This window comes from Leptonotus elevatus, chromosome 6 (genome assembly GCF_054856555.1).
Source record: "Leptonotus elevatus isolate MCC_2025b chromosome 6, RoL_Lele_1.0, whole genome shotgun sequence".
Classification (NCBI taxonomy): Eukaryota; Metazoa; Chordata; class Actinopteri; order Syngnathiformes; family Syngnathidae; genus Leptonotus; species Leptonotus elevatus.
In genome coordinates, this window is record NC_141244.1 from 16,756,681 (window position 1) to 16,783,592 (window position 26,912).

Genomic DNA, 26,912 nt, shown 5'->3' on the forward strand with positions numbered 1-26,912 from the left:
AAAAAGAAACCAATGCTAATTGCTAGGGGTGTTAGAAAAAATCGATTCGGCAATATATCGCGATATTACAGCGCGCAATTCTCTCGATATGCGGCCTAATCGATTTTTAAACATACATTTTTAATGGCAATATTCAACAAAACGTCTTACTTAGGGTTAGGATTCACACACATTAAGCATGGAAGAATGTTATATTAATGGAACATTAAACCTTAATATTTTATTTCAGTGCTGTTCAGACATGAAACACTGCAACCTGTTTGTTAAATGCAGTGGCTCAGTTATAAGCCTGAATTTTCAGATAAATAATACATTTTCATACAAATCTTACCGTGTACAAGTTTACTGATTAGTATTTTCTAAATTTGAGTAAAAAAAAAACCCCGCAATAATCAATTTATAGATTCGTATTGGGATTAATCAGTATCGAATCGAATCGCCAGGTACTAGGCAATTCACACCCCTACTAATTGCTAAGCTAATGTGTCACCAAACACCAGAAAAAGTGCTAGGTGTGCAATACACTTTTCACAGAAGTCTGCTAGGTACGGCATTTAAGCAGAGAGCAACCCACTATGAACAGCGAATTAGCAAATTAATTAATAAGTGTCTCGAGCAGGGGTGTCAAATGTACAGCCCGTGGGCCAGAACCGTCATGTGATCCAATCCGGCCAGGGGTCTACCCTCTTCATGTTTCCGCCTAAGTTTGTATGATGTCAATTGAATTTTTTAAGATTTCCAGATGCACGTGGAAATTAATTCATTCATCAAGCGATTTGTACTGAACATCATGTCATCCAGACATATTTTGAGACTTCTGAGATTATTACACACTCGAACTGTACTGTACTTACCCGTAAGATGATGTACTGTCAATTCATGAACTCTGTGTTCTTGACCTGGCACTCTTGCTCCTGGCCATTATCTTGTTTAATTGTTGTACTCGGGCACCTGGGAAATCTCGGTTCTATGATATTAATTCATGTAATGTTTGGGCTTATCAATTCCATGTATGAATGATTGAAGTCTGACAACAAAACTCAGTTCCAGAAAGCAGTAATTGGACTTTTGGACTTCCTGGGTACAAAATGATCCATTCATTCGTCACTCAGGCAGATGTACTGGAGCTCTCCCGAGAGTGAACCTGTGAAGCTTGTAGACTGAGACGGACCATGGCAAGCGAAGTTGAGGACAGTCTCCAATGTCCAACCTGCTTGGAGATGTTTAAATATCCAGGCATGCTGCCGTGTACGCACAGCGTCTGCCGTGCGTGCGTGCGTGCGTGTGTGCAGCAGTGGTAGAAGCAGAAAGGAGAGGAATCGTGTCCGGTCTGTAGGACAGAGTTTAGCTCCATTGGTGTACCTTTGAACTTTGTACTGAGGAATATGTGCGGGGCCTTGCCTTTTCAATCTTCAGTAGAGTCGGAGGACATCTGTAGGTTGCACAAGGAGAAACTTTAACTTTTCTGTTTGGAATGTCAGGAGCCTGTGTGCCATATTTGCAGTGATGCACAAATCCACACAAGGCACGCGATCCGTCAAGTCTGTCAAGATTGAAAGATTATCATGAGATAAGAAACAACTGCAATGACAAGTCTGTGTACTTCAAAAGTCCAGAGAGACCAGGTTGAAAGCAAGATTAAGAAGGATTTTGAAGAGCTTCGGTACTTCCTGCAGGTTGAGCAAGAGGCCATGGCGTCTGTCTGCTGTGAGGGAAGAAGCGTGAGATGGTGAAGGAGAAAATTGAGGCCCTCAGCATAGACATGGCCGCTCGCTCAGATGTGATTGGAACCACAGAGGAGTAGCTGACCTTTGACCACATTTCCTTCATGAAGAACTTCCAGACTGCAATGACCAGAATCCAAGAGCTACCCGATTTGACGAAGCTGCTCCCATGGAGAACTCTGCTGGATAAAGCCAAACATTAAAGCAACACTAATGAACTTTCAGTTTATATTGATTATGGCGACGCCATATGGACAAAAGCGGTATTATTATGTCTGAAGACCACATTTCCAATGAGGACAGGCGCGTTGTAGTTGTTTTTTTGCTCAATGTTGATCCTTGACTGTCCTTTCATCCAAGGTAGCTTTTGACGTATGCCTTAAAGCAGTCAGAACATTTGTAGTTTTTTGTGTGGCAGTGTTCCTACCATCCTCCTCAAACTTGCTTAGTGCCAGGCCAGGTACCATTCAACTAGTTTTTCATTTTCATTAGAAGAGTTATGAAAATCTTTTATGAAGGTTGTAAAGTTACTTAGTGCTACTTTAAGTTCACCATGTGGGAACAAATGAAGGTGCTGGCCTTCTACAGTCCTGTGATTCTGGACCCAAACACAACCGCTCCAGAACTCACTTTGTCTGAAGATCCGACCAGTGTGAGTTCTGAAAAAAGATAGCAGTGTCCCAAAAATCCAGAAAGGTTTTCCTCTAACGTTGTGCAAGATTCTGCTTTGGGAACGAGCATCTGGGATATGAAGGTGGGAATGCGCAAATGAAGCATTGCATTTCGAGATGTTAACTGGAAATGCCTTCAAAAATATTTGGATCCTGAATCCACCAATGAAATGGCGCAGGATCCAAGTTCGCATGGATGCTAGTGAAAGATGGGCGGCGGATGAATGGTTGGTGATCAGTGCTTGAATTGATACAGGAAATATGAATTCATTATTGAATTATTATCTTCTCGTCTTGTCATGCCCTCCACTGGCAGCTATGTCTTAGCGTTGCACTTTGGCACCTAGCAAATCCTACTTCTACAATTATAAATCCATACAGCTTTGTTCTGATCAAATCTAAGTGTCATTGATTGATTGGTAATTAGTCATTCTTTTTTTCCACTTCAGGTGCCATTCTTGAGTTAATATCACCTGGTAAGTCTTCATTTTAAGACATGCGTGAATCACATTTCAGCTTGTCAAATAAAAGGTTTGGTTTGAACTAGTGCAAATATAATCAATTGAAGTTTGACTTAAAAAAAAAAAAGTTAATTTTGTGTGCAAAGGTGTCAGAAACTTCAAAATAATTGTATTTTTTGCTTGTATCTCTTAAAAGTTTTAGTGTTAATCAAATGCAGACAATGGATTATGGATTTTTTTTTCAGTTTTCAATAAGTCTGGTGTATATAAGGCTAAAAAAAACATTAAATGTCATAGACCAAAGAAAGAAAACACCACCACCATGGGAGGAGGGGTTGCTCGACACTACTCAAGTCATGGGGAGGGAGGTAAGGTAGGCGAAATTAGAATCTCTTTCATGAGAATGCTTCTCCACTTGCATAATAGTGTGTTGACAATGTTACAGTGCAGAAGGAGGGAGAAATGTTTGAGACCTTGTCACAACCTTGTTTGACAATTAACGAGCAACATTAATCACTTTTATTTGTTTGTTTAGATGATTGGAAAGTGTGTGCCCAGAGCAAGCTGAAGCAGATGAAGTGATTACATTGTCGGTATAATAATTGATGGCGCAGGAGTTCCCCATTTGTCACTTTGTAATTAAAAAGGGGAAGTTTGACCTTTGCAACTTAAAAAAAAAAAAATCTCTAGCAAAATGGGAATTTTGTGAGACAAATGAACAAAATGGGGTGCTGCACATGATGCCTCTACTATGAAACTGCTGCAATGCCTTGACAAAAAAACACTGAAAGAATAGCACACATTTTTATTACCGATACGTTTGTGCAGATCAGCAGATGGTGAAAATTTCTCCCCCAAAAATGGTTGAGTGTGTTTGCTTCAAGCTGTTTATTAGTCACTCGCTCCTATAAAATATGTAAGTACTTGTATGTGTAAAGATTGAAAGCGCTGCAGTAAACTCTTGTGTAATTTATTCAGCCTCCAGGGCCCGCACACAACCGTTGTATGGCAAACATGGAGGGAAATCAGCTGAAGCAGCGCAGTTATGGAAGACCAACGTCTAATCCATGATAGGCTGCCTGCAAGTTAATGTTTCGCCTAAAACCAAACACATTATATAAAGTGTATATTTTACCCTTCATTAGACAGACTCCACTGTTTTATTTTAAGTTTTTGCTGTGGAATGGTTTCAATATTGACGTATTGTTTCGAAGTCAGAATTTTTGTATTTCCAATCGTTAGTCTTTGTGGTGCGGTTTGAGCTTTCACTTACAGATTCTTACTACCCGGTTGGGTGTGTTTCTTATTAAAAAATCCACTCTCAAAGCTGTCCAACTCTTTGCTATCCATCTTTTTCTCTCTTCCCCAGATTATTCCTTGTATTTTCATGTCGTGGTAACCTTGGTATAAGATGTGAATAAAGTTACACCGTGACCTATTATTTTTTTCCAAAGGGGAAAACCAAGATGGTCATGCATTTATTTTTTGGGGATAACAAAGCGAGTAATTAATTGCGACACAGCATCTAAACTTGTCCCTGATGTTGAAACAATGACAAAAGGGGAAAAAAAACAACTGAAGTGACTCTGGGATAGGGTTCATTGTTTGGGTTTCCGAGGTAAGGAGGTTCAGTCAAAAAAAACTTTTGAACTGCCATGTGTTTTGTTATGAAATGTGAAAACTGCATTTGATCCATGAGATGGCTCTGATGCTCTTGTAATTGTGAACTATAAAGAAGCAACCTCTTATTAAGATTATTGATTGGTGTTGTATCAGCGTTGCATGACATATATACTTTATTGTACCAATAAGTATGTTCTTTTGGTTTGGGAAAAAAGTAATCAGCGGTCTGTGGTCTTGTCGTGACACTGGATGTTACAGGCTATTCAGCTAGATCAGATAGCAGGACCATGAGGGCTGATCGCTAGATAAAGAGAAAAGAAAACAGAAGGATGAGAAGGGGCGAGAGATAGCTATCAACAACATTTAGTGTTTTTTTCCTCTTCCAGTTCGGTCAGTGTGTGTTGTCGTGCGCGTATAAGTTTGTAGCAGAGTGTGTACAGTATGCTTGTTTGCTTTTGTGTGTGTGTGTGTGTGTGTGTGTGTGTATATATGTAGTCGCGTGTGTGTGCGGCCTCTGGTTTTCCTCTGAGTCACGTCAGGGATAGAGTTGCGTAGAAGTGGGTTAGCCAGTGCCACCAGGGAGCATTTCCAACTCCTACCTTGGCTTGAGCCCACTAAAGGCCAATGTCAACATTTACATCCTAGATACTATTTGTGTAAACAGGCTGCTCACCACTTTGTACGTGTGCTGTGTTGAATAGTTTCTTAGTTTTTTCCTCATTCAGTTACTGTCTGTGCTTGCTTAATTGTACTTAAAGAACCACACAGTAGGTGCTACAGGAAGCGACATTGTAAAACCATTGACAAGCAAGGCAAGGCTTGCTGAATAAGGAAATAGCTTTCTGTTAAATATTATGCTCATGCTGTTATTATTATTTTTTGGTTCATTGTTTTTTTTTTTTTATCAACTCTTGTTTTGTCTCATTTAGCTTGCCTTCATGTTACTTTGTAAGTTTGGGGTGACTGAATATGAAAAGGCAATCAGTAGACAGGAATACAGGGGGGGGGGGGGCAGCCTGAGACCACCATTGATTGCAGGGTTTGCTGCGTTCTGCATCTTGATGCTACTACTCAAATTTTTTGGACTCCCCGGGTCTACTGTCTTCAGCTTGCACAGGTGGATGGCTCAAATTGGACCACTGTTTTTTCTACGCAGTCACTTCCTGGCCAATGTTGGACTGTTTGGCCACTTCTTGTGAGCAGCTTTTGCTCAAGTTGTCATCAGATGAATGACAATGTTTTTTTTTTTTGTCCCCATGACTTCATACAGAGGAATACGCATTACAGAGCATGACGCTGCAGGCAGCGCATGGAACATTTGAAGAGTGGGAACTAAGGCGAACATCAGCTGCCTCGCAAGGTCACACCCAGTAACCTTTTCCAGTCACATCCAGTTTCCTGCTTTGTGACAGTGTACCGTTCAAGCGCATCTGCATGTTGCTCACAGCATCTGTTTCATTCCTTTGATAGGAGCCGACAGGAAAATGGCATAGTTACCATAGCGACAGTCTTGCTCTTTCCCATCCCCCCTTTTTAACCGACCGTTGTAGTATGTAGAATCTACCCACTTTCTGCTGATTCTGGGAGAAACTGCTGTGTGACACACACTTTCACACAGATGTCTCCGTTTACCCTGAATGCTCGTGTGTCCGTTTTAATAGCGCACTTTGACACTGAGGTCGTGATTTATTTTCACGCTTCTTAGACACACCCATTTCCAACCACTTTTGGTCTAATCTGTGCACATGCACTGAAGGAATTCCGATTTGAGTAAATGTTGTTGAAACGATATTCAGCTGTTAAGGCAAAGGAACAACCATTTTTATGTGCAGAAGCAAGTGAGTGAAGTTTAATGGTACTGTACTGCTTTGCAGCATTTTGTAAACATGACATATTTTTGAGGTTTGATCAAATAGAAGTTCTCTACTTGATACAACTACACACTAAGAAAATTCCACGCAGCATGCATTTATTCTCAGTCTTTTTTATTCTCTTAATTCAATATATATGTCTCAAGTTTTAGTTATAATTTAATATTTTAAATTATCAAAATATACATATATATATATATATCCACTTACCAATTTTTAGTCAAATTATGTTGTAACTTTTTTTTTTCCATTCATCTTTGCTATTGCTGTATGGTCTTTACAAAAATTGATGGTGACACATTTTATTTAAGCCCGTGTGGTCTCCCTTGCCTCTGATTTGCTTCTATTGATGCAGTGCCCCTTTAAAAAACAAGCGTCTTATAACCAAAGCGCTCACATAAATCTCAGAATTTATTGCAGCTTGCCTCTGAATAATGATTAATGGCCTCACCTAGTTACACACTGTAAATAACCAAACTTGTCTGCAATGCACAAGTGTCAAACAAAGAGCATTGTTTTTAATGTGTGTGTATGTACAATGCATGCACTTCATGCCAACAGTAAAAGCCTATGTCACACCCTTAAATAATATGTTTTTAAAAGCCACCTTATTTCAGATTATGTTGTATAAAGATAGAAGGTGCTTTAGGGTCTTTAGGGTATAAGGCAAGGGAGCAAAAGGCCTGAATGTCAAAACAGTGGGCCTCATTTACAAACAGTGCACACACACAAATGTGTGCTTAATCATGCGAACAAAGTTCAAATCTGTGATAACTGATTCATCAATATATTCTTTTTAGGATTTGTTCAGAACAAATTTAGAACATCCTCAAACCATGCACATTCACAAATAATGATCAGCTTTCGAAACACTGTTCAAAAACTAAGTTAATTTCTAAAAAACACAACAATTATAACAGAATTTAGAATTTGAATTGAACACTTGGTTAACGTACAACAGAAAATATGGGCATATAAGTGAAGTAAAATACTCGTCTTCACTTGTTCATTACAAGATACTAACAATTCCAAATGGGAACAAATAAATTAGCTGTACGTGACAGATGAATGTCAGCAATTTCACGCCCCGTTCCATTCCCATACTGTATGCCAGATATGGCTGAGTTTCCTGTTACAGCAGCCAGCATTTCTTGTCCTCTGTTGGTCTCCTTTTTTTTCTGGCCAGTTATCTATCCTTTTTGGTTTCATCCACCTTAATATCAAATAAGTTTTTCACCTTAGCCACAGTGCAGACCTCAGGTGACCCAATTATCTTTTTTGTTTGTCATTGACATCCTTCACAGAAGTGTAGTTTTCATTGCCTTAATTTCTGCTGTTATGACATTTCTTCTTTTCATTTTGGGGGTGATCTTTCACAGCCTCACACCTTGCCAATGCTGTTTTGATGAAGGCAATATGGTTGTGGTTTATGCAGATTGCAAATAACATGCACCGGCAATTAGAATGAATTCGATTCACAAGGGGGTGAGAAGAAATCTGCAATTAAAGTACAGTACCCATCTGAAAACGTCTCGCCTGTTGTTTGAGCTGAAGGTCAGCTGCAGTCAGTTGTATGTTGGAGTCAACGTGACTTGTGAAGACACGGCCTAGGTCAAAGGCAGTGACAGGAGTGCCGCTCGGGGCTGTATTGAAACTCACTTGTCACTAGCAGCAGGAGTTCTTCTTGCAGTGTGGCGGCTGCCGACGCTTAACAAACACCGAGGCACTCTGCTGCTTACCCTGCATAGAAGCTAAATCTAAAAAAAAAAGCCCTGCGAGGATTTATTGAGATTTGGCTCTCAACTCTCACTTTCAACCTGAAAAAAAATCCTGTTCATAGTTGGGTTATGGCTTTTAAACAGTCTGTTCACTTTCACCTTTGTGCCGATTTATCCTAGCTGGCAGCACTAAATGCAAGGCTTTCACTGAGTTTTGACAGTTGATATTAATGGCCTGAAAAACAAAAAGGGCGCATTCATAGATTCAAGTCATTCAGAAGACAGGTAATCTGAGTTCAGCTTATTATTGGAAAAATGTTTTTGTTTTTGAACAATTTCATGGTGCATTTAAATTCATAAATCATTGGAGAATGCCTGCTGGAATACATTGTGGTCACCTTCAAAGCCACCAGCCTTGCTGCTTTATCAGCATTTTTAACAATTTCACAAGGAAAAAAAAACTGCAAACTAAATGTGCTTTTATAACACTATAATATTCAACCTCATACTGCTAAAACCCTTTTTAATTAGCTGTGCAAAGAGCAACCGTGTTCCCTTTGTTTACCTCTCCCGGGCTGATTCTAATTAGGCTTTGTGAACCCAAACAAATACTTTCCATTGTAACTACTCTCCTCCAAGGTGCACTTGTGAGGCTGTTTAGATCCTCATGTGTCTTTTTGTATCTTTAATCGCTTCCATTTACCCTTACTTTAAACAGTGTATGTCAGCAGGATTCTCACATAGAGGAACGCAGGAAGGGGAGAGGATGAGAGCAGAGGAAAAACCCCCACTGTGGCAGCTGTGTGCTTTAAGCCAGACTGTCCTTGTTGAAAATGTAACTTTCCCTGTTGAGCCCACATGGGCTTGTATTCGTCTCTGTCTCTTATCTGCAAGCGGGCAGCTTCCCTGAGTGTGAGACTATGGACTATTGAGAGGAGCAGTTGTACAGTAGTTCAGTCAGACTGATAGCTGTATCCACTGTTACTCCAAGCTGATGTCTCACTGAACAGCAGCAACATTGTTGTTGTTGTATGTGTGTGTGTACTGAGTCATCAATCTCTGCAAAGTTTCAAATGCGGTCTGTGCTTTGTTATACAAACCACCACAGTGTTTCTTCTAGATACTGAACCCTTCAAGTTTCATACTTGGATTCACCGAAACTTTTAAGATTGGGGGTGTACATATTGTATCAGTGCACAGAATGAACCATCCACCACTTTGGCACAAAATCACTGTGTTCATAGAAAGAAAGAAAAAAAAAAATCAAAAACCTAACTCAATGATGACCAGGTTAAAGAATCATTGAACAAGAATGTTTTGTTATTGTTATATAATTCATTGATTGTTCTATACCTGACCTACTGCATTGAAGTGTGGGGGTGCACAGTCACAACCTACACTGAACCCATTTTTCTTTAACAGAAACACGCTATTGTTGTCGTTTTCGGCTGTGGATACAGAGACCACATTAATTCAATATTCATACAACTTAAAACTTTAAAATTTAATGAATTGATGGAGTTTAACTGCCTTAAAATAATGTATAAAGCCCATCATGAATTCTTATCAATTAATATGCAAATCAAATAAAAAATAAAAAGGGAAAGTGAGTACAAATTAATAGGAACAAAGTCATTATATTGAATTATTTTTTTTAATTGTTTCTCTGAAAGCGTCTTGACTGTTTGCTGTCATTTATTTTATGTTAACCTTTTTTATTTTGTGTGCGTGTGTATTGATTAGGGACAAATATCATACGTTTTTTTTGTTGTGTTCCCTTTCATTTCGTTTTCTTTTAAAGAATAATTTTTTTTTTAATTGAATTGAAATGTATATTAACTGCAAATCAATGTAACTTTTACTGTTGCCTTCACTGTCGGCTTCACCTGGGCAAGTGCCACTCTTCTGTCACTTTTGTATTTTGTCACACAAGGGGCCAGGTTAAGAACCACTGCAAAACTTTTCATGTGCAATAAGCCTTATTCCACGAGGAAGTCCTAACATAAAATGCTGCATGGTACTAAAGTTTTTACACTGTAGAAAGTCATGCCAGTGCTTCATACTGGAGCTCACCTGTTGTCATTGAATCAGTATGAGTTGGGTTATTGCTCATTTAAATCCATATTAGCTTATCAGTAGTGTGTGTTGGGGTGATATCGACCTCATGACGGAACTGCTTAAATGGAATATTGGAGATGTGCTGCTGTGAAAGGGAAGTTGTATGTGTATATTTATATCTTTGGCCCGTGATTGATTGTGCATTTTGCAGCTGCTAATAGCCTATTGAGTGCCAAGTTTTGTTTTTTTGTTTGAAGTACAGTCTGGCCACTTAAACTGGCCCAGTAGTGTAATCCAGCATCAATGCAGAGAGTTTAGGTTAAGTAATAATGCTGCCTACCATTGACAGACAGTTACTGTAATATTTGTGGTTAAGATGTGATGAGATGAAAAATATTCTCCCCTGAAAGAACATATTTGGCTTTTGTAGGGCTTTTGAACTTATTACACAAACCTGTAGTGACTCAGCACACTCAACCACTTGTTTTTATCCCGTAAGATCTCCGGAGCTCTTCTGCTCACATATCAGATTGCCCTCACTCAGGATGTAGTGGTATTTTAAGAGTGCAGGTGCTATGCCTGACTGCTGTTACAATGGAGACTTTCCCACCAATACATTTGAGCTTTGGAATATACATATTTGAAGATTGTTCATAAACCTGCCTCAACTCATTACATTTTTGTCATATAATCATTCATCTGGATTAAAATCCAAATATTTTTTTTAACCTGTGAATTATTCTGCGTAAATAAAGTGCTTACCTTCCCAACCAATAACGGCCGTAGCCAGCGGACAATTTTTTTCATCATCCAAAGATTCTCAGAATCTGGAACAATCTCTGTGTGTAAGGGTCAAGGCCGAAAAATTATACTGGATGCCCGTGATCTTCGGGCCCTTGACCCCGGCACTGCACCGCAAACAGGAATGCTTACTGTAAGGGAAATCACAGAAAGGGCCAGTTTCGTCTCAGGAAATATTTCCATCCTGACTGTTATCTTTTGTTGCTTCACGGGCTTTGATGCTGACTACAAAAACTGAAACCAAAATCTGCTATTTCTCTCACAAGCTGTCTTCACACAAGCGCGGGCTTGCTATGCACATTTTAACGGGATGTCAAACAAGTTCATCATTAAGTTACTGGAGGGATTCACTGTGATGGGTGACGTAATATGCTCATGGCAACATTTGTCATTTTAAGCAGTGATCATAATGTCTGTGATGCACCCACAAACTGAAATCAACACTAAGAATTGCAATGCTAGGAACTCAATATTTCGTTGCACATCATTTTCATGAAGCGTGTGTTGAAGATCTTTTATTTTTACTATGCAGGTTTAAGGTTTTTGTTATGGACAAGATGGAAAAGGAACAGTTGAAGTTCTTTAATGTCACTGAAGCTTATGCAGCTAAAAATATCTTCCATTGCACTGCATTGCATGAAATGTTGCTTTGAATCACAAAGAAGTCTGTCCTGGATTGGAAATGTTGCCGGGAGCGTTGAGCTCACAGCTTGGGGCATGAGAAACTCTTGATCCTATTAACACAACAGGAACAGCAGAGGAGATATGGTAACATGAATAAATTATGAGTGAACAGTAACATCAGCACTGACTGGGTACTTGTCCATCAATATTAAAGAACGCTAATCTCCGCGATTTTGAGTTTCTGTGGCAATAGAAGCGATTATATTCTTACAATATGTTTTTGAGAAACACTTGCTAGTGCCCTGTCCAAAAATATAAAAGGGAAATATGAGTCAGTTACCTGTAATACTCTATAACTGAGGTTGCCAACATGATTCTCAAAATAGCTTACCCTAAATAGGACATTGTTAGGTCATTTGAGCAAATTTGTTATTTCAGAATTTTGTATCAAAGTGAGAGCCAAGAAGTAGCTCTCACTTTCAAAAAGGTTGGTGAACCCTGCTCTATATTAATTAATAGTATGTACCTACTACCTACCTATCCCTAGATATAATCAATGGATTTTGTGCATTTGTGCCAGAACAGTGAGGCATACAAAAACAAATACTGTACTTCCTCCTTTGACAGGCGCCAAAGAGTGACACGGGAAGATTGGTGTTACGCCAAATGTGCTCAGCACAAGAAGTCAGAGCAGTAGTCTAGTGGCCTGCTGCTCTTTGTCCTGTATGTTCAACCCTGCGTAAACAGGAAGCAGTTATCTTTCTCTCGGTAATTCGTTCCCTACGCCTGCCATTTTCGGTCTCCTGTGTTTACGGTTTGTTCCTTTTCCTACCCTCACCTCCCTCTACGAGTACATACATATGTCCAGAAAGTGACAGCTCCCCTGCTTCCCAACCCCGACACATGGCCCTTTCATAGAAGCATAACAGGCTGTGGCCCTTTTTCATCTAGAAAAAGTGAGACAAAGCGGCATGTCAAAGAAGGGTGGACAGTCTCCTTGTTTACCTATTTTCTGCTGACTCTATTCCTAGAATTCCTGTTTTTATCTGCCTGGGCTTCCCCTAGAACATTGTCAGAACTGTCAACTTCCAGTTACACTTGCCTGTGATATGGTTGTTGCCATTGTTTGTTTGTTTTTGTTTTTTGTTTTTTATCTTTCCGCTGCTCTGTTTTTGAATATAGTCGGTGCAAAAGAGTTCATACACTGCTGCCGGCCTAGCATGGTCTTCCTTTCCCACGTCAGTGAAGCTACAACTTGAATGCGGAGGCCTGGAAAGAGACAGAGGCGGAGGGCCACATGGCACCTTGTTGTTGTGAATATCAAAGATGACACGTTAGGTTTCCCTCTGCTACAGCATATGTTACACACAGAGTCACATAGCGCATATAGAAACCCGGACACAAACCAAGCATATGCACATCACGGTGTTGTGTTGGCAAACTAGGACATGTTCTTGAGACTCGTTTTCATCACACAGTTGAGTTAAGATTGGTTGTTTTTCCATTTATGAAGGATCTCAAAATAGAGTAGTCCCTTGTTTATTGCGGATGTTACTTTACAGAACCTCCCTGCAATGATGTAGGCAGTTGGAACCATATATTTTATTTTAATTATGTATATTTTAAAGCTTTATACATGGCTGGTTACTCACACCACTGATACGAGTTACTTTCACGGTTTGGCTATTAGCTCAACTCTTATACTGCCCTATAAACCAGGGATCACCAACCTTTTCTTTTTTTAACTGATAGTTACTTCTTGGGTACTGTTTAATATGAATGAACACTCTAAAAACAGATGGGACAAAAAATAAACCAATTTGGGTCAAAAATGGACCGATCCATTACTTGGGTCAATTTGACCCAACCTATTTTGCAAATAACCCCCAAAATGGAGACATTTTGAATAAAATAACCTCCCAAAACTTGGTAATTTTGTGTAAAACGCCCCCCAAAATTGGGTCAAATTAACCCAAGTACTGGATCGGTCAATTTTTGGCCCAAAATTTGGTTATTTTTTACCTAACGTTTTTTTTTTTGAGTGAATGATATTCATTTATGTGAATACACTGATTATGCAACATGTTAACGATTTCCCACAATAATTAGGAAAACAACTCTTCGTCTTGATAACTCACTGTTAGTGTTTACATTTTCAAATGATCACTTATACAACATTCCTAGCAAATCACGATGTCCCATCACTGGTGAGCTATTTTATTAAATTATCTTTTTTTTTTTTTTTGGCATGTCTTTTAGGACAGAATTACATTAATTTTTACAATTTGTTAACTTGCCTCAGTCATTGGCCTTTTGGATGAAGAAATTACATCAATTTTGAATGAATAGTAGAAGGCCTGTGTGGGAGAAAAGTTTGTCGTTCAGTGGGTGCAATGAGCTTGGATGGTAGGATGAGGCCACACAAACGCACCCTCAGCCTTGGTTTTCACACAGTCATCATGGTAGCAAGTAGAAATGAGTTAATCATGGTGGGTGTCAAAGTCAGTTCTTGTGCACTGGTATGGCATCAAATGCACATCTACTAACATTCTGCACACAATCTGAAATTTTCAGTGACATTTATTTCAAGTTAGTTTGGATAAACATCACAGAAATCCATTTTCCCTCTCAATCCCAGATGCATTGGCTTCCTTGGCAGCCAACTTAAGACAGATGGGCTGCTTAGGTTTCATTACACTGGAGGAAACCCTCCGCTCTGCCAATGTTTTTGCAGTATTGTCTTATCGTGTTTACAGAGTTTATGTGCTTAACCTCATAGTGTCGCTCACTTTTAGTAGTTATTTTCCTGCTCAACACACACTGTTGCAGTGTAGGACTGACATAAAGCTGACCGTTTGATCTGTAGACTGATAGAGCTCCCTTGCGATTTTCTCTGCAGCCCTGTGTGTGTGTGTCTGATGGGTATTTATAGAGGTGCTTGCTTGTCGTGCTTCCAATTTGCGCATGGTTTACAATCATTCATCGCAAGCTTTGTGGAGCTGTGGAAGAGAAAATGAGAATAGTAATGGAACAAAGGGTGAAAAAAAAAAGATGTGCTATTCGTGACTCTGAGAGGGGACAGGACTAGCACACGTGCACCTTTGGTGGCATTCTGAACCACACCTGCACTGCAGCACGGCCCACTAATACAGCCAGTGTGTGGGCTGGCAGGAAGAGATTTATGATATCATGCTTCTTGCAATACAACACATACAGGCTGGCAATATAAAGCCCCAGTAGGCCACAATGATAACTTGGCTTTAAAGTAGGCCAACAACTAGATTGAACACACACACACACACACACACATGCATACATGCCTTTGCCCACACTCAGTCACATTCCCTCTCATCTGCATTCTCTGTGGATTTTTCAAAAATAGACGATTAATCCAGTGAAATGAGCATCACTGAGTTGTCAATCTCTCTGTTCCGCCATCTCTGCATCGCCTTTCATCATGCGTCAAGCCGCTCAGAATCTGTGGTTGTGTTTGACCTTAGGGTCTGCTGACAAGGACAAAGGCTGATTGATTTCTGACAACATACAAATGAACATAAGGTGTAAATGATTGACAGTTGTAGACTTTCCAAGGGCCGCGTTTCATTTCGCTGAATAATGATGCATTTCCACTGATAAGGGAAATGTCCGTTGCGACACTGACAGTCTTCGAGATAAGTGTTCTCGGTGTTCTGTAAGCACAACCGGGAAATCTGTTTGAGGTCGTAGAGGAGAGCATTTTCACTCTGTTCGTCCCGTGTATGCTTTGCATCCCTTGAGGTGAAAATGAAACACCTTGGTCTTTTTCCAGGCTTTGCATGGTGCAGTGCGTTTTTCACTGTTGTGATGATGCTGACCCTGTGACCGGGAAAACACATTTTAGGCTGGTTCTCAAGAATTTTAGTTGCTGTAACCGCCTGTGAGTCTTTTGAGCTATACCCAAATATGCTTTGATTTTAAAGGTTGAATTCAAACGTAGTACGCTGTCGACTTGATTTGGAGGGCTTTAAAAACATTTTAAAAAGTACTTTATGTGATATTTATGGCTCACCAAATAACTGAGCCTCAACATTTAAAGCTGACCTGAACACTCAGCATTCAGAGCCTATTTTCCTCTTAAGTGCCCCAAACCTATTACACCGGTTCAGTTCCTTGTGTTGAGAATTGCCGAATTGGCTGTCGCTGACGCGATGACGGCAAAAGTGACGCATCGACGTGCAGTTATTGCGGCGACGTATTTTTTGCGTCAACGTCATGCTGTTTGTTTCATCTGGTCTGTTTCTTTCTGCTCTCTTTCAGGAGCATGTTGGAGTGACGAGAAAAGGAGGAAGTGGGATCTCTGACGCTCTGCCTACTTTGCCGGTGGAGCCCCTTTGCATCTGACCAGAGACAGGTACGAGTTAAAGGGAGAGTTTACAGTTTAAAACTGCTGGCTTGCAAGATTTCAATGTAACCTTACTTCACTAATCCCTCCACTCTTCAAGTCTCTGACCAAAGAGGCGCCCCTCGCTAATGTACACCAGCGCAATTGTCAAACATGGTCATTTATAATGGCATGCAATTATGAAAGTGCATAGTTGTGATGATTAGTCACAGCGAACACATATCCAGCTTCAATAAGATGGCAGCAGTGCTTATTGGTTGTTCTTTCTTGGCGCTGTGGCATTTTAAAAATCTGATTTAAGGTTAAAGGATGAGGCCAGAGATTGCAGATTCATTTTTTTCACAGATCTTTTTTTTTTTCATGTACTTCTGTCAAGTCGTACTGATATTAACAAATATGACAAAACATGTTGTTTTTGTATGCTAACACAGATTTAGCATGAACTAATCAGCTGTTGTCTATTTGTAACATTATTCATTTTAACTCCTGGAAATGTTTGACCATTTGGACAGAACGGCACTTCCAGTTTTTCACGTCTAGAGAGTGTAAAGATGTCAGTAAAGGAGCATTTTCACATTTTGGTGATAGAAACTGAGTGTACTTAAGTGGTCAGTGGGCTGGCCAAACCTGGCTTTGATAACAGAGCCATTTAAATTTTGCCGGCAGTGCCTGGGAGCGAGCGTGGGAGTAGCCGGCGGAGAACAGCTGACACACTGACACAAACCTGCTGCTTCAAACATCTTAGTCTGCTAGTGTTGTGACTCGATACGGATTTGTGTGTTTACTTAACGCATGCTGTGTCTCTTTGTGTTATTTGCTGTTATGCTGATTATTTTTGTCTTCAAATAATGATGGTATGGTAGAGGAGCAATTACAGTACAGCGGTGTCATGCATTCCAGGAAGGATGGTGCGGTGCGGGGGGGGGGGGGGGGGGGGGTGGGGGGGATGTTAGCCCTGTGACAGTAATATGTATTGACTTTGGCTGAGAACGTAGGAATGATTGGAGTATTTAATTCCACTTTGTGCCCATGCCAAGCTTTAAATTGGTAATCAATTTAAGCAGTTTTTCGCTTTTGTGGGCACTTTCCCTCTTTGTTTCCTTTTTCCTTTTTCGCTCTGACTCTCATTATCTTTGGTGAGGGTACATTTGAATGATAGTCACTTTTTAGTATGCATTCTCTTATCAGCGTTTTGTTATTGTGGGTTTATAAATTTATGGGCGTTAATAGTGTGTTTCCACAATCTTTCTCTTTTCTTTTTTAAAGTGATAGACCGATATTTTTTTTTCATGGCTGATACAGATAATTAGTAGTTAAGGAGGCCGATAATCGATATTTGGAGCCAATATTAATTTGCAGTAAAAGGGAAACTTACACATAACCTGACATAACCTTAGGGTGGTTGTGGCTTAGTGGTGTGCTCAGAGTGGTCGTTTCCCAACCCAGAGGTTGTGGGTTCAATCCCATGCCGATGTGACCACGTCGAAGTATCCTTAAGCAAGATACTGAACCCCCAGTTGCTCCTGATGCTGCGTCATCAGTATGTAAATGAGTAGTCGAATGTAAAGTGCTTTGAGGGCCTTGTAAGGTCGAAAAGCGGCGTATAAATAAAGTACCATAGCCACAACAACAGAAACTATTACTTGCCTTATATAACACTACGTGGGGAAGAAGTCACATTCATTATTAAGGGAACTTAATGGATAGTGGACAGTGATGATATACATGAACATAAATATTTTGTTCCTTGGCTTCCTTTGCTTCGTTATCCTTTCCTTCCTTATTGGCCTGCAGTGTGTTTTGCTGTCAAGGTCACAGCCTGGTTATGAAGTGACCCCAGCTCCTTCGCCCTGAGCGTCTGTGTTATCAAGCTACTCCGCATCAGTGGTTGAATACGAAGCTCAGGGCCGTTTTGTTCTGTTTCACTTCCTTAATATCAGCCGGCGCCTTGTTCTGCTCCAGTTGAGGCATTACCACAGTTCAATCAGCGCTGCCATCAGCGTTGTCTTGGAAATTGTTGATGTAGCCCGCATGACCTGGGGACAGCGTGTCGACATGTTTTTTTCCTTTTCAGTCATTTTCGGCACGTCGACACTCTACAAACATGTCAGTCGTTTATAACATCACAGTACAACACATACGCCCCATTCATTAAAGCTCACATACAAACAGCATCTTCTTCGCTTTCTTGATTTCATTTACTTAAACTATAAATATTACATCCACTGAAGGGCGCTTCTTCCCTCGCAGTCATATAATTATGAGGAGACTAACACTCTAGATCCTCTGCTTGTGCAACATCTGAAGCAGGGTTAAGTCAGTAGAGAAGAGGAGGGGATTGGAAGAGACAGCGGAGGGTGCAAAGGGGAAATTGTATACTACAAGACAAGTAACGATGGCAACCGCTCTTGAAACGTCTGAGGCGGCCGAGAGATAAATGCAGATGACCAGGATGGGGATATAAAAGACGGCGAGAGTGAGGGTGATATGTAAATGGAGAAGGAAGATAGAGTGCAGACTTGTGGGTCTGTTTAATATCACCAAAAGGCTGCCTTTTTAAAAGGAGGCATCAAAGAGCCGAGGGAGAGACCAACATAAACTAAACTGACACACCATTACAAATGCAACACCTCCACATACACACTCACACAGTCCCATTCTTACCAAGTACAGTTTGGCTGTGTGTTTCAAAATTGCTCAATGTCAAAAGGTGAAAATGGTACAGAAACAACAAATATGTGCTGTGTTCCTTTATCACCACTCCAAAGGATGCCTCAACTGAAGTGGCATGATACATACAAGGTAGCATTAGTGCTACCTGTAGGTGGTTGCTGGGACAGTGTGATGCAAATTGTCCCTGCTTTTGAGTTTCGTTAGTCTAAATTTTAGCCAACGAACATGCCAGGGATGCGTGAAACTGGGTACCATTCAGTACGCAGTGCACCACATAATACAGACTTAATATGGATGGACAATACGGGCTTGTTTTCTGCTGACTATTGAATAACCTTTCCCAGCCAGGTAATATCCAATCTTGTTGTGCATTCACCCACTCACAGTTGTAACTATATCCGGCTTCAAAGTGCAGGTCAATGGACGGCGAATAAAATGTCCACTAGCATGAGCAGAGGACTTGAGAGACAAAAATGTGGTTCACTGTTGAATAGAACAAATGTAGGATAGTGTGGGTCAAATTTGTATGTATGTCTGGGAGTTGTCTGTTGGTCATTCATATCTCAATCACATGTAAATGCACATAGCCGTGCTCATGATCAATAATATTTTTTTAATATCTGCGCAATTGGGTAATGCCAAAGAGGGAGTTTTGGCAGCTGTGGCTCAATGTCCACTGATTGAACGGTCGGTGGATATAATCTGGCTCTTCTGTCAAAGTGTCCTTGGGCAAGACTTGTAAGGCTAAATTGGCTCCAAGTCAGAATTGTAATTTAAAAAAATATATATATATATCAATTGCCTTACCTACTACAAAGGATACATTAAATTTGTCTCCAAACAAAAGAGAATTAAGAGAGGGGAATACATTGCCAAAAGGTTTGTGATCCTAACCAAGAACTGTTTTAGTTGTACTGTCTGTAAGTTTGTCATTGTAAAACACGCTTAAACGGCACATTCCCTGGAATATGAACTCATTTGACAGGTCTGGTAGGTTTCCTCAAGATTAACGACTTATTGCTTGACTTACCCCAAATCATTTAGATGACACTCTAGCTTTTCAAAGCGAGAATGCCATAAATGTCATTGCCATGGCAGCCCTAAGTGGCTCTACTTGGTGGTTTGAAATATCGATAGACCAGCCAGGACACCTCATGTTGTGTTAGTGCTAGCTTTGGGCCATTGTTATTGTTAAAAGTTCTGGTATATATTTGACTTGGCTTCTTCGTACCGGACCAAAATAACTCTGTAAATAAATGATAATGATTTCTTACGACAGTCACACAGTAGCCTCACCCCAGACTATTTGTTAGTCTGAATCATCTAACAGTGCTTTCAAAGCATGCTCTAACTGAGATGAGCCCAACCTGCGTCACAGGAGACACATGCGTTTAGAGATGCAACACAATATATTGGGTGTGCATAACTCCACAAGGTCTTGTGAACCTGCAAGTCTGAGAATTGATATGACCATAAAATAATATTTTATAGCTTGTTTAATTGACAGAAATGCATCTTGATCATATCAGATTAGTGAATCCACAATGTAAATGCTTTTGCTGAAGTTTTAATCTAAAATTGAAATCAAGACAAACTTTGTGTGCAGTTTTTAACCTTGTGAAACTGCTGCACTGAAAATACAGCCAGTCTTTGGCCGTGGCGGGAGAACAAGCAGATCTTCACTCTATCATTCTGCTTTGCATGGCACTTTGTGGCACCGCAATCCTATCAGGTGGAATTTAGAAACGCTGCTCTGCAGTTCTACATCCTCCCCGAGCTAAACTAAGCGGAGCTGCGGCCAAGTTAGCTATACACAAACACCTTTTTGTCTCCCAGCGACGAGAGAGAAATCGCCATGGCCAAATTAATTTTCTTCCTTCTGCTCGTGCGGCTGTAACCTGAGGGATGAGTTAGAGTGGAAGAGATGGTGCTGCAGGAGAGGCGGAAAGGAGAGCAGAGGAATTTTAATGTGGCTCTGTCTGTCGCTGCCTGCCAAAGAAAAGCAATTACTGTCGCAGCTTCTCTCACGCCGCCTTGAGAGTGCGTACGTTGTGTTATTTGTGCGTAAATGTGTGTGTACACACGTGATGGGGCTTTAGTGCATGCAGGGACTTTCCGTGTTGCATGTACAAAAGGCAAATTGGCTTATACACAGCAGGTTATTTAGGAAAATCTGATGGAGATCTCTCTTCCCCCCCTCCATGTGTCAAAAGCACTGCTTTGTTACTATAAAACATTCATTCCATTACACAAGTGGTTGCGTGCAAAGAACACGGGCAGCCGCTAGGCTCAGTTATCACTTGAGGTTTAAGCATCTTCACTTTTAAATTGGTGAGAAAATGGGTCAAATGTAGATTCATTTTGGATGATGCTCTGTGATCGATGTGCTTTGCTGCTTTACTTTAGTCTCTTTTCAACACTTACTTTGACATCATGTGCACAGGCTCAATAAATGAACTGTATAAATGAAACGTAAACACCAAAGTAGTAGATATACTAACCCTGAAAAATCAACATTTTTAACAAGTTAAAGTTCAAAGTTTATTAACCGAGTGTGCTTTTATTATCATTTGGTATATGATTTGCGCAATGTTGACTTCTGCTTTTAAGTACAGACTTATCACAGTTAGTAACACATCCAGTGCCTTTGGAAGCAATTAGGGAGTCTGTTGTATTGCTCGGGGGCTCCCCATCCTTGAAGGACTGTGCAAATTGGACAAATCAAGCCAGGGTGATTAAGTAATAATTTCCTGTAAAATTGCACTTGATTCAGTAAAAAATTTAATAAAACCCAAAAATGTATTACTTTCACCAATAATGTAATAAAAAATCCTGACTGATATTGTAATAACATTTCTACTGAAAATGTAATGCCGAATGATACTTTTGGGGGGGTGAAATCAACTCTAAAACACTTGACACCAAAATTTTAACACTCCAATTTATGCTATGAATGTCTATTACAGTCTTACATTCTTAAAACACAAAATGTAGCTGAAAGTGAACATATAACATTATTGCATTTTTGAGCAAGTGTAAATTTGTATTTACATTTTCAGTTGTTACAGGACATTATTACATGATAAGGTGCCACTGGGGCTGCACATACTGCAAAATACACTTGAGAAAATGAAAACACTAAGCATTTAATGAGGGACGTCGAATACAGTAATGAATTTATCCATTTTCCACATCGTTTATCCCACAAATTGTAAAGGTGAATTTATGGAGGTCTTATGTGCTGTACCTTGCTTACCGTTGCATGTAGAGCAGCTGCGGGCCACGGCGTCATCTGTCAAATCTACACCGCGCTAGTGTTTGGTCAGATTTGACATGCAAACAGACCTGGAGCTTTTTAGTTTCACATGCTTTACACCATCTTGTCAGTTTCTTCCCAAAAGTAAAGCCTCACTTGGAACTCTTTAAGGCACTTTTTCATCTGACGCAGTCTTGCGCTGCTAGCCACGCATGCTAGCTCGTTATTCTGTCAGCAATTTAATAATGCTCAAGAACACTTTTTGTGTCTTTCTAAATGTAATAGACAGCGTGCTTATAAAATGAACTGCAGGAGGGCTTTCCAGTTACGGGGAAAGAGTAAGAAATGCACTCACAGAGGGGAAAAAAATGCATGTGACTGCTTGACTGGGCTCACACAGTCCCTTCTTTTTTTATGTCTCCATCTCAGGTGACGTTACCAGGATGCGGAGGTTCGCCTACTGCAAAGTGGTCCTGGCCACCTCTCTGGTGTGGGTGATGCTGGACATGTTCATCCTGCTCTACTTTAGCGAGTGCAACAAGTGTGACGACAAGAAGGAGCGAGGGCTGCCTGGTCGAGACGGTCAGCATTCATGCTTACACATTGTCAACGTAGAAACCAGCAACCATGCTCAACAGCTCGTTGTATCTTCTCCAGACCCCCTGGTGAGGCCGCGGGACGGGCCCGGGGAGGGGGGGAAGCCTGTGGTGATCCCAAAGGAGAACCAGGAGAAGATGAAGGAGATGTTTAAGATCAACCAGTTCAACCTCATGGCTTCTGACATGATTGCACTCAATCGATCGTTACCTGACGTCCGGCTCGAAGGGTGAGCATCCTGCATGCGCCTAATTAGCCGTCTTCTCGTGTTTCCAGCAGCCAGCTCAGGTTCTGTTTAGAATGAATGTCAGGTTTGTCCATTGATGGGCTCACCAAGCCGGTATTGTGGTTGTAGTTTGCAGTGGTGTAAAACTACCCTGCATCATATTGACTAATATGTTACCACGCTTATGTAGCTAAATAAAGTAGCAAACATTTCTCAGTATGATACAGTACAGTTCTCAAACAGGGTACACTACAACAGTTGTGTCAAAAATTGACTGATCTTCTGCTTGGGTCAGTTTGACCCAACTTTATTGATTACTTTGCAAAAAAGAAAGAGAAAAAAAAGTAATTTTATATAAAACAACCCAAAAGGTTGGGCCAGATCACCAAAGAAATTAATAATTTTCTATAAAACAACTTTGGTCAATTTGACCCTATTTTCTGTGTGGTTTTGCACCCCCTAAAAAAATCACAAAAAAATAACCTAATCTAAAATGTAATGGTTCAGATTGAACAACAAAATTAGGTTGAAACAATTTGGAAAGTCCAAATTGCTCAAGAGGTTCACAAACTTTTGATATATATATATATGTATATGTATATACGTTTGTATATTAGTGTTGCACGGGGTACCAGTACCGTACCTTGATGTTTTGGCGTCAAAAACGGCTTGGTATAATTTTTTCTTAGTACCGGTACTTAAAAAAATAAATACAAGACAGCCCGCCAACTGTTTTAAAGGCAGGTACACATACACGCATGCCCGCCTATCTACCGTTATGTGCAAAACGCCTTAAGTAAGCGACACGCCTCTTTCAGCGTGTGTGCGAGAGGGCGCAGGAAGATGGCTTCACGCACTGAAGCGCTCGCTGGTGCACTCCTCGTTGAAAAGCATGAAGCGCTAATTAAGCTTATTAAAGCTTATTAAGTGTAGCGCTCGCTGGCCATCTATGACGCGCTAATTAAGGCTCCACGGGAGCGCGCAAGCAGAGTGGAAGCTACGCATGTTTTCAATACAAACGTGGTTTTCAATTTTCAGTTTTAGAAAAGTTTTGTAACAAGAGCAAATGTTTTTCGCGGAGAAGCAGAAGAAAAAGCATTAATCATTCCTGCAGTGGACTCAAGATGCGTTCAATGAACAGGCACACAGTAGGAAATCACGCTTATGCATAGAAAATGTTTAGACGACTGACAGAGCAACAGACACAGAGTGTGACGCATTTTTGACACTTCCCTGAAAATTAAGTGGAGTGTGAATTATTTTCTTCCCAGTTTGGAGTATTTGATTACGCATTCAACTAATTGGGAGCGAAATGGAGAAGAGCAGAGACATGCACGCGCACTGACGTTACGTTGAGTCATTGAAGTGCCACTGTATTGCCAATATTTAAAACGGATGACATCAAATGCAGTCAAATACAGTACTTCAAAAATACGGCATGCAATGTGAAAACACTTACAGTATAAACATAAATATATACAGTATGTACATAAATGAACATGTATGCATCCCAATATTTTGAATTAATAATAAATACAAATAATTTGAAGTTCTTTTGTCAGTTCTAATTTTGCTGCTTTTGCTGATGTTTTAGAGTTTTGTCAAGGTACCGTTTCAGTACCGGTATCGAGGTATTTTATGCAGGTATAGTATCGAAGTCAAAATGTTGGTATCATGGCAACACTAATGTGTATATATATATATGTATGTATACGTGTATATATATGCGCCAAAAAAAAAACATAATGTAAAAAAAAAAAAAGGGGGGTAATTTTGTTTAAAACAACCCAGAAAGTTACACCAAAAACAAAAAAATAAACTAATATAAAAAAAAGGTAATTTTGTATAAAACAACCCAAAAAGTTGGGTCAAATTGTTTTGTTTTTTTTATCCATAATTGGGTTACTTTTGACCCAACTGGTTTTAGAGTGTAACATGGTGTACAACCATAGTTAACGTACTGTTGTATTTAATTGTATACTTTCACTTGAGAAACATGTATGTACAAATAATGAGGGGTTTTTGCACCCATATTGACTGGCAGGCAAGGGCACACACATGCACGTTCACATGCATGTCCACACACACTCAACAGACTACAAAGAAAGAATTGATCCGTGAAATGTGTTTTAGTCTTTGAACAAGAGTTGGTTACGAGGTTTGTTTTCCCTCAGCCTTCTCACCGTCTATCTGCTTTTCCAATTAGGAGATAAGACCGAGTCAATATCGACACTGTGTGTGAGGAAACCGGTGAATGAATTTGGCGTTGGTCACCATTAGCTCAAACTGCAGAGCGTGAAGACACTGGCAGTTTATTTTCATTATTGTCTGTAGGACCATTCCCAGTGAAATAAAGGCGGGGGGGATAGGTCATTCTGACATTACAGTCCAATAGGCGTGTGCGCGCATATGTGTGTGTGTGTTTAATAGGCTAGTGTGTGGTGGTGCAAGCTATGGGTGGATCCGTAACGTGAACATTTTCCATGATCGCATTTTCATAAAAACACATGAGATGTTTTACCCCTTTTTTGCATTCGGACTGCATCATTTTTTATGTCCATATTTGTGTGAGGTTTGACTTTCGACCATGCCCTCCATTCCTTTGTGGGACAGGCAACCTGTGACTCATTATGCGCATGATTTTCTTTTGCCAAATGCTGCTCCACCTCCCGTCTATTAGCATAAATGGCACTCATGACCAAAATCAACACGCACTGACACCCTGACGTGTGTCAAAACATGTCCACTGGGTGGAGACGCACAAAGTCTTTCAGTGTTCCTTCAGGTGTGTGATCTGTATACAAACTGAAATCTTGGAAAATGTCTTCTTTTTTTTAAATATATATATATATATATATATATATATATTAATGAACGTGTCTATTTTAAAATATTTATTTGATAGATTTAGCACTATTATGCTAAGTTACAGTATATCAGATAGCACAGCCTGTCTCACTTATTTTTGTTCACTGTGCAGCTGAACTGGGGTTTCTTTGAGCGGAGGCGGGATCCTCTAAAATACATAATAATATTGTGAGCCAGTTTGGTGACCGGTTCTTGTGTTTTTAGTTTGGCTAATATTAAATGCTCTCTTGGTCCAGTCCCACATTGTGTCATTGGGAATATGCTGCCAGAAAAGCTCAGGTTGCGTTGGATCGAACCGGCGACTACATTTCCCATGATTCTTAGACATGGAAATAGGAAGTAGTTGTAGTTCCAGTATGATGAAAACAGACACCTGCTCGTGATTAGGTGTGGATGAGAATGTGAACATAAATAGAAAATAATTTGAATTAGACATACATAAGGTGCACTGTTGATTTTTGATCAAATTCGATTTTAACTGTGCCTAATGCTCCTAAAAATACAGTACATCAAATTATTAAAAAATGAATTACACTTGGTTTAAGGGGAAAAAAAGAAAAATAATAACTTAATATTGTTTTATATTAAAATGACATTTGACTTGTGGTGCGAGGCATGGCTAGTACAGATGCTTATGAAGTGTTACACTGCTGTTTTTGAGCGTTCCACTGGATTTACCAGATGATTACAGAAATGTAGAAACTGCAGACTTATCCTTTAATATCAGTGTGTGCATGTTGAGGCCTCTACTTTGGTTTTTGACCTAGATTGTGTGCCAGATGCGTGCCCACCCAGGTCTCTTACTGTTACTGTGTCACCCAATTAAATATGATCATCCTTGCTTAACATTAACATGAGCGTTGATTTTGAGTTTCTTTTATGTCACTAATCGGATATTTTATTCTTTCCTATCTTATCTTCTTTCTTAAGATTCCTACAAAGTAAAATCATTTTTCCTGCTAAGGCGATTAGAAAATGTTTAATCTGCAAAGCCTGGGCTAAAAGCCCTGCACTTTCTTGCGTGATCATTTCAAGATCTGAGCTTTTACCATCCAGTGAAAGGCGTACATGTCCCACATAAATTCAAGCAATTGTAGTTCTGCATAATGCAAACATATTATTAAATGTGAGCGTTGTCTTAAATGCATACTAAACCATTTGCCACCCCCATATGAATTCATTTATACAGATACAATTTCCCACCGGACCACTTCTCAGGATGCTTGCTTTGACAGAGAAAAGGAGTGTGAACGTGAGGAAAAATTAATGAGCAACACAAAGCAGCTGTCATCACGCTGTCCTACATATTTGCATGTCTCTAATTTTGGGATTATGCGCCTATCACATCCTGATTGACACA

The 26,912-nt window shown here is 40.0% G+C and overlaps 1 protein-coding gene and 1 pseudogene across 3 annotated transcripts in view; both read left to right on the forward strand.

Moving 5' to 3' along the window:
- Window positions 1-26,912, forward strand: part of galnt1 (UDP-N-acetyl-alpha-D-galactosamine:polypeptide N-acetylgalactosaminyltransferase 1) — a 43,052-nt gene that overhangs the window by 5,712 nt on the left and 10,428 nt on the right. Inside the window, exons 2-4 of one of the 3 annotated variants that reach the window (XM_086078318.1) lie at window positions 15,848-15,941; window positions 22,291-22,443; window positions 22,519-22,687. In XM_086078318.1, the coding sequence (XP_085934444.1) occupies window positions 22,305-22,443; window positions 22,519-22,687 (308 nt within the window). In that variant the 5' untranslated portion in view covers window positions 15,848-15,941; window positions 22,291-22,304. Of the gene's footprint in view, window positions 1-11,675; window positions 11,696-15,847; window positions 15,942-22,290; window positions 22,688-26,912 lie in introns of those variants that run through there. The other 2 variants (XM_086078317.1, XM_086078316.1) reach the window with 2 other exon arrangements.
- Window positions 1,173-2,611, forward strand: LOC147172308 (tripartite motif-containing protein 5-like; annotated as a pseudogene).